Here is an 8,530-nt window from a genome sequence, read left to right as displayed (position 1 = left end):
AAACCCCTTCTATGGTCTACCTAGATTAATAAGACTCCAGCCTGTACCATCAAGTAAGACCCCCAGAAAGTCGCTACAGCTCCTAAAACACATACTGCAGCTTTTCTGACTGAGCTGTAAAAATTATTGTACAAATTCAGCTCGTCCTGTCTAATATCCTTGTGGTAGTTGAGTTTGGTGAACCTGTGGGTATCTAACTGATATACTGACGCCTTCAATTAGGAATTTTGATGTAGAATCGTACAGTATTAGAGGACCCTTTTTGTTTGGTTGAATCTAGAGCTTTTAGGGGACGGTCCTTTCATTTTGGCACAAACAGATTATAATTGAATTGAAGAATTATACATCTACTGGCTGGATCATGTAAGACATTTCTTCTTTTGCGGTTGGTCATGGATAAAAAGAAATAAGGTATTTAAATGAGTTATAAAGTTTAGGCTGTAGACTTATGATTTAGATGACATTAGTTTGTGAATGACTTTTCTTTTTCTGTGTTGTATTTTACATAGCTCATGCTGTTTTTTTTTTTCTACTTCAAATTACTTACTACTATTATTTCTCTGAGTATGGGGAGCTGGTGATTTTTTAATGAACCAGTGCTTACAAGAAGTAAAAAGAGTACTATGAAATAGCTGAGCAACCAACAAGCTTCTTTGTTTCACAGTGATATGGGCATATTCCTAGATGCCAAATTGTTTTATTGAATTTGAGTAATATTCTAGAATTCTTCATCAATTTACTGCATTTTTATATGACAATGATTAAAGACAATAACTCATTATTCAAAAGATATGAAGCTGTAGAAATAGTGGGTTATGTTTACAATTAATTAGTTATATTGATGGATGCCTCCCTCATCACATTCAAGATGAGCGTAATGTTCTGATATGTGTTTTGCATTTTCGATTGCCTGGGGTGGTAGATGAATATTTACCAAAAATTACCCAATTCACGATTAATTTCTTATTACTATTTACAACCATTTCTCAATACTTAAGTTGTCTCTAAAAACGCATCACATTTATTACATGGTATCCTCATTCTTCACCAAACAAGGACTATTTTGTTTTTTGTTTTATCATACAACTTGTGTTGATAGGAGTTTTTTTTATGTTATGCGAAGACGTCACTTCACCCGGGCTATATGCACAAGGCGGCCCGGCCTCTGCCAGCTATGAGTGCTGACTCATCTTATCTAATCTTATCTGATCATCTGATCATCTTATCTGATCATCTGATTTGTAGTGTGGTGATGAATGTTTTAGACAGTTGGATGTGGTGGATAGCTAAAGTCATTGATATATTAACATAATTTGCATGTGAATAAGTATACAATGATTACCTTCTGACACTACTTTTCATTTAATTTGACAGGGTATAATAAAGCTGATGTACTATATAAAAGGCTTTATTATCAATTCTGTATCATGTTAGTAACTAAAAGGCTTGAGGAACTTTAATAACATATAGTCCTAAGAGAGGAGAATTGATTGAGCACACTGACTGAGTGTCCTGGAACTATAAAAGATTCTAAATCAAAACACAATTCACAATTTTGCTATAAATGTTTGCCCACCTACTAATACCATCTATCATGAGTTTCAAAACTGCTCTTGGCATATTTTCAACAAAGCTATTGAAGCCATTGAAAAATAGTAAACTGAAATGTAATTTACATATGAAAGATGTCAACTCATTTTTCATGTTACACTTAATGTTACATGTTCATCACTTCCATGCAATTTGACTATTTGAAATGATGGGTAACAGACACAGTATTGAAATAGAATTTTATTTTATTCATTCCATATTTCTAAAACACAAAAGAACAACAAGTGAGAAAATAGCAAAATCATACTGTATAATTGTTTCTCTTAAATTATATAGAAATATATACTCCTTGAATTTGAGATCTTACAACAAATATCTTCTACAGTAATAATAAATTCCCTCCATATGATTATGGCACCAAACAATACATTATGGTGTATAAATTGCACATATATGAATAATAAGAAAATAATATGTTTACATTTTCAATAATTATAAACAAAAACATAATTATCTCTTTTGGCTAGTAAAACAAAATTTTATGAATATATGAAGAAATTATATGCAACACCAAATAAGTGATTCAAAGACATAACAACAATTAATGATAATGAAATAAAAATAAAGGAAATAACTACATCCTAAGGCTAAGAAAAATTAATAACACACAAACAAATAATGGAATGAAACTCCAATTAAATTTAACCTCTACCATCTGTGACCTCCTTCTCTCTGGGCAGTGTGGCTGTAGCGTCCCGAACGATCCTGTAGTCCACGCTCCTCCTTTGTCTTCTCCCAACGTTCTTTCATGCGATACAGCTCGCGATTAACCTCCTGTAGTGTTGAGAGAGAGAGGGGGGGGGAGTGAATAATAATACGGTTCAGATGGAAGTAGTTTCCACATATTGTGCAGGACAGTAATCCAAGATATGTCAAGTTGAACAATATAAAAATAGGAGTGGCATCATCAGTGATCACCAAAGATTATACTATAGAATTAGTAAAGTATATTCATCCCCATATAAATAAATATGCAACAACGAGGAAAAAGTTTGGTTCTGAAAGCTGAATTTGGTATATGTTAATGACAACATGCAGCTTTGTGTATTCATAAGGTTTTGCAGTGCTCAAAGTTGCAATTCATAGAGATAATGGAACTGACAAACTGAGACAAGCATCACACCCAAAAGAAAGGAATAAATGTTACACTTCTATATGGTAGGTCCTTTTAATATATCATGGTTATAAAGAAAGTCGCCAATCTATAAACACAAAGCTGTCACTATAATTTCCATAAGACAACAGGTAATATGTAAATGTTGCTTGCATCCCTTACATCTTTTAACTGTGTGATCATCTTATGCTTAGAATGATCAGAGGCAATAACTCTAACTATTTAATTCAATCACATCAGCAATACACTATTAATCACTTGTACTATATTAGCATAAGCGTAAAATTAACCTAGACAATTAAGCGACAATACCTCTGCATTCAACAAAAGGAATGTTACTGCTACCTTCTTACAATTTAACCCACACAGGACGGGTGGTACAGCATGTGTACCGCGCATTCAAAAGCCCAGTGGCCGGGCGGCACAGTATTGTGCCAGCCATTCAATTGATTTAGGCCTAATAATTCGAACGCCCCGGCATTTGGACATTCAAGGCTAGAATTCCCCCGTCGTGGATGGGTTAAAGAGAGTCTCTTAATTTTCCTATTACCCTTGGTAGTTTTATTTCTTGACATTAATACTACAAAATGTAATCCTAGTTCAACTCACTACAACCCAAGCATGCTTATATCTACTAGCAGCTTACCTCGCCTGATTTCTCCAAGATGTCAATGAGCTTGCCAGCATTTTTCCAGTCCTTCCAGGTAATGAAAGTGCAGGCATGTCCCTGTCGGCCAGCCCTCCCTGTTCGGCCAATGCGATGCACATACTCCTCCATGTCACGTGGACAGTCAAAATTCAGGATGTGACTATTTAATAAAAAAAAACATTAAATCATAATCAATCTAACATGTAAATATCAAGAAAAAAAAATTATAGGAAATAACAAACAGAAGTGATTGATCATACAGGTACATACGTAATATCAACAACATCAATTCCACGGGATGCAACATCTGTTGCAAGGAGAACTCTGACACTGCCACTCTTCAAGTCACTTAGAGCTCTTTCACGCTCTTCTTGTTCTCTATCACCATGCATGCTTTGTACCTAGAAGATAAGCTAATATCATTTATGCATGGTAAAGACTCTGACAATGTGACATAAAAGTTCATAATACATACTGATCACACATTCTTTATTAAATTTCAAAGACACAGAAGTTATTTAAAAACATTGGTATCCCTATATGTTGTACAAAGTAAAAACTGGATCACACTAATAGAAATTAATTTTTTGTACCAACTGAATTCTTATCATCCTAATAAATAATCAAAACCTGCCAGTATATACAATCTCCTTGTTACTTATCAGTCTTATGGAATAAAAATATGAAAATACTTACATGTTTCCCCTCCTCCATCATCTCCACAGACAGATAATCCACCATGCTCTTCCTGCCTACAAACACAATGGCTTTATCTTCTTCACCTAATCTGTCAATGAAATCCAGCAACTGGAAAGCAAATTAAGCACATTTACAAAGTGACAAAGAACATTAACACATACGAAGAAGTAACAAATGCACCCAAAGGGAAGTGAAAAATCAAATTGATCCACTGATAACAATGCATTAATCCCTAGAATATTTCTTAATACAAATGAAAGTCACTTGAAGTACATTTCTATGAATCTGTTATCATAATCTGCTATATTTTTCAGTTTTCTGTATCTGTTAGTTCCATCCAATATTCACCTAGTGACATGAGGAGTGCACTTATACATGTATTGTCTGTTGTGGTTTTGTTTTCAAGTTTTTTACACACATAGTTGGTTCTACAGTCAAGTAAGCCAACCTGACTTCACCTATAAACCTAATTTTTTATTTCTATTACAATTATTATTACTATTATTGACATTTTGATCCATTCATGAAGGATGACATGATATCACATCATTGGAGTATTTTGAGACAGATGACATCCTATTACATCAGGGAGTTTTACCATATAAACATATTGTAATAGTTACGTTTGTATATAAACACTTTTCATGACTTTATCACCCCTTTGAATTGGGTGGATGAATATCACTCCAAGAGATTTAGTGTAGCCTTGCACCGCAAAAATTCTCTCAGAAGGAAGCTGCGTGCACTTGCTATATTGCCAGCAGGAGTGGAATTAGGCAAATATACACCCTATTGTGAGTTAACCCTCTCTGGACGGGTGGTACAGTACTGTACCGCGCATTCAAAAGCCCAGTGGCCGGGCGGCACAGTATTGTGCCAGCCATTTAATTGATTTAGGCCTAATAATTTGAACGCCCCGACATTGGGACATTCAAGGCTGGAATGCCCCCGTCGTAAGTGGGTTAATAATAATATCAATAACACTGACAATAAAAATAACTTAAGTAAAAATAACAATAGTAATAGGAATCTAACAGTATTTTCCCAAACCTTCTAGGAATCGGGTAAACAGGTGAGGTCAAGTAGGCCTACTAATTTACTTCGAGATGACCAAGGATTTGTTGAATCATCTATGTGTAAAGAAAATTGTCAAAATAAAACCATAATAAACGATGCATGCCCCTGTCATCGTAGGTTAAACTCATACTGCTGGATGATAGTATTTGTAAACATACCTTGTCTCTCTTTTCTTCTTCTTTGCAGATTATTACTTGCTGTGACACTGTACTTGCTGCTTGCAAGTCCAGGCTTCCCACGACAACATGTATAGGATCTTTCAAGAGTTTATTAGCCAGGCTGCGAACTCCTTCAGGCCAAGTTGCACTGAAAAATCATTTTGTCATAGCAGCAATTCAGGAATTGCATATTCTTCATTAGCAGTCTTTATTATTTGCATCATCATCTTCAGGACTAATAGTACTTCCTTTATCTTTGGTGGAGATAAATTTCATATTGATGATAAACTACTTATAATTACACCTTATATAACAAAGTTTCATGTGTAAACAACTTAATAATAAAAGTTATCTATTCACCCAAAAGAAAACAGGAGTAAGAAGCATATATTATTGGGGATAAACACAATGTAAATAACAACCTGTTTTATTGAGATAAGCCTGTATATAGCTGAGAGTATTCCTTGATATTTTGTTTATAGATGACCTATATTTGAGAATGAAATTGATTACTACTTGCCTTTTTGATAGGCAGAAGTGTTGTAAAAAGAAAAAAAAAATCCAAAACTATACTTTTCACTGATTTGAATTTTGTTTGAAACATCCAGACCACCAAATATTTCTAGACAGTGCAAGTCTTTATAATTAATCCTTGTATATTTAAACCTAGTCAACAAAGAATTAAATATAGAATAAGATGAGTAAGCCATCTCTCCTGAGTAATCCTTGAGGATATAGAGGTCTATAAAACTATAACTGTGGATCTCAGGAAGAGCATCTGTTACCCACTGCGGACGGGTTGCAACAAGTACATGCCAAAGAAATTTTTGGCCTGTGGATGGTGCAATTATTCATCATGGCATATTTGGCAATTAATGAGAGTGGATCTCCTTCTCTGATGATACCCATAGCAATTATAATTACTATAATTGCAGTATAATATTGACCAATATAGGATTAGGTGAAAATCTCAAACATGGCACCAATCTCCCCTAGCACCAACATGAAAGAAGCCTTGAAGAGCACCCATCAATGATCTCTACAAAGCACTATCTACAGAAAAGGATGACACACAGCAAGATACTGGCCTCTGTGAATCTGGCTCAGTACCAGCCAGCACTGATGAATGTAGTCATGAGCACAGATCTCCTTCCTCTTACCTTTTTCTTCATCTATTTTCATTAGGGGTAAGTACACAAATACATAAAAAATAAAGTAGCTTTTTGTACTCTCGTAAAATTGTAATGCTTCTATCACATTCAGTATAAAGAAAATAATGAGCTGATGTGGACTCTATACCACCTCTTTAGTCAACTAAAACATTGATAAACACTGTCAGATGGCACATATGTCTCACAAGATGATAAATCATTAAAAAAAAAACATTTACTTGTCTCTAATATTAATACCAGTGAATGAAAGAGAGTTTGAAAGGTCACAGTAAGTTGGGTAAGGTTTGATCACTCTGATATAAAAGCAATCTGTGGTGCCATGTAGGTGGTACTAGTGCCATTCTCAGCAACCAATCAAGCAAATCTATCACAGTCTGCAATGGGTTAAGCCAAGTGGGGAATATGGAGACCTATCCCCACATCATTCCATTGGACACCAACATGACATGAAGTGTACAGCCCTTGAGTGGGACAACACTAAGGAGAATGGCAGAGTGACAGCTTAACCCTTAACCTATTCAGGCCAGGATGATGATTTGCCTATCGCTACTCCCACCATATAGATAACAAGCACAAGCAGCTTCCACGTGCAAGATCTCTCCTGGCGCAATGCCACACTGCACATCTCAGAACACTTTTCATCCGCCTGATTCTATGGGATGTCAAGTGGCATTTAACAAGTCTAGAACAATGTGTCTATACAAATGCAACTGAGTAAAGAGTATATACATACATAACTATGTAAAACGTGTATTTAGAAGGAGAGATCATTAGGTGATAGGATGTTATCTTGCCGGAGCAAAATATTCCCATGACATGATAATACGTCATTTGGCACAAATAAGGTTACAGGCCACAAAGGTCTCACCATGTCTGTCCACTGACAGCAATTAAGGTATGATTTTCTCAAATTTCACTAAGGGCAAATTTAGTCTTTGGAATTTCAAGACCTTGAATTAACACATGAATCAATATTAAAAAGACAGTAACATACTTTGAGGCAACATAAAACTGAGGCTGAGGGAGAAGAAGGGCTAAAAGGGGCATATGGAGACAGGACTGATATAGTGGGTGTGGATGGAGGAAATACAAGTAAACCATGCAAATAAAACAAATTAAAGCAAAAAAGATCATAAAATATTTGTTTATGTGCATAAATATTTAAAAAAAATAATAATAAAAAAAAAAAATAACACTGCTTGCTACATAAGAGTATGAAATAGGGATTAGATTTATGAGATAAAAGGATGGAGGAGTGGTTTGCCTACATGAAATATGCCATACAGCACAAGAATTACTAATTAACACTCATCAAATTTCATTCACAAGAAAGACAAGTGAAAAGAGGATAGGGAACGAGACTGATGAATCGGCTGATTTAAGGGGTGAGGCTGGAGGAAATTTGCCAAACAGTACTAGAAATATTAGTAAAAACTCTGTATGTCCAAACCATAATGAAAAGAACAAAGCCAGGTTTTGACAAACCTTCAACATATCGGAAAGGACTGACACATGTTAAAGGAGCAAAATAGGATAATAGCAACCTTTGCTGGGTGAGAGAGAGAAAATACACCAATGGGTGAGAGAGAGAAAATACATCAAATAATATGGCTATAATCTAAATGAATAAGATTACACATGATAACACACCTTGTCAATACACTCTGTCGATCTGGTCGAATGTCTAATATAATCTTCCTAATCTGCGGTTCAAACCCCATGTCTAACATGCGATCAGCCTCATCTAAGACTAAGTATGAGACTCCACTCAGATCAACAATTTCTGAAAATAAAAGTATTGATGACTCTTTGCACAAAATTCATTGCCATGACAGACTGGAAATTCCTACTTTACAACAGTCATTAGCATCAAGATGAAACTTATCCTATTGATAATTTTATGTTACCTACAGTTTTGTATGACTAATTTTTTTTCACACAGATGGTTCCACAAGTGATTACTCACCATGGAGTCAATTAGCAGACCTACCTGGTCTCACTTGTATACTTTATTCCTTGATTTTTTTTTTTAAGTTATATTTCTATAACT

The 8,530-nt window shown here is 35.0% G+C and overlaps 1 protein-coding gene across 1 annotated transcript in view; it reads right to left on the bottom strand.

Annotated features, from left to right (window-relative positions):
• Positions 1–1,778: 1,778 nt before the first annotated feature.
• Positions 1,779–8,530, bottom strand: part of LOC122244012 (uncharacterized) — a 17,312-nt gene continuing 10,560 nt past the window's right edge. Inside the window, exons 9-14 of the mRNA XM_086547540.1 lie at positions 8,131–8,263; positions 5,309–5,456; positions 4,071–4,181; positions 3,645–3,775; positions 3,372–3,534; positions 1,779–2,385 (exon numbers count right to left, since the gene is read on the bottom strand). Coding sequence (XP_086403666.1) covers positions 2,260–2,385; positions 3,372–3,534; positions 3,645–3,775; positions 4,071–4,181; positions 5,309–5,456; positions 8,131–8,263 — 812 coding nt within the window. The 3' untranslated portion in view covers positions 1,779–2,259. The remainder of the gene's footprint in view (positions 2,386–3,371; positions 3,535–3,644; positions 3,776–4,070; positions 4,182–5,308; positions 5,457–8,130; positions 8,264–8,530) is intronic.

This window comes from Penaeus japonicus, unplaced genomic scaffold (genome assembly GCF_977035675.1).
Source record: "Penaeus japonicus unplaced genomic scaffold, GWHDUDI00000001_assembly GWHDUDI00000001, whole genome shotgun sequence".
Lineage (NCBI taxonomy): Eukaryota > Metazoa > Arthropoda > Malacostraca > Decapoda > Penaeidae > Penaeus > Penaeus japonicus.
The sequence above is the reverse complement of the archived record's forward strand: the minus strand, read 5'-3'. Positions and strand labels throughout refer to the sequence as shown.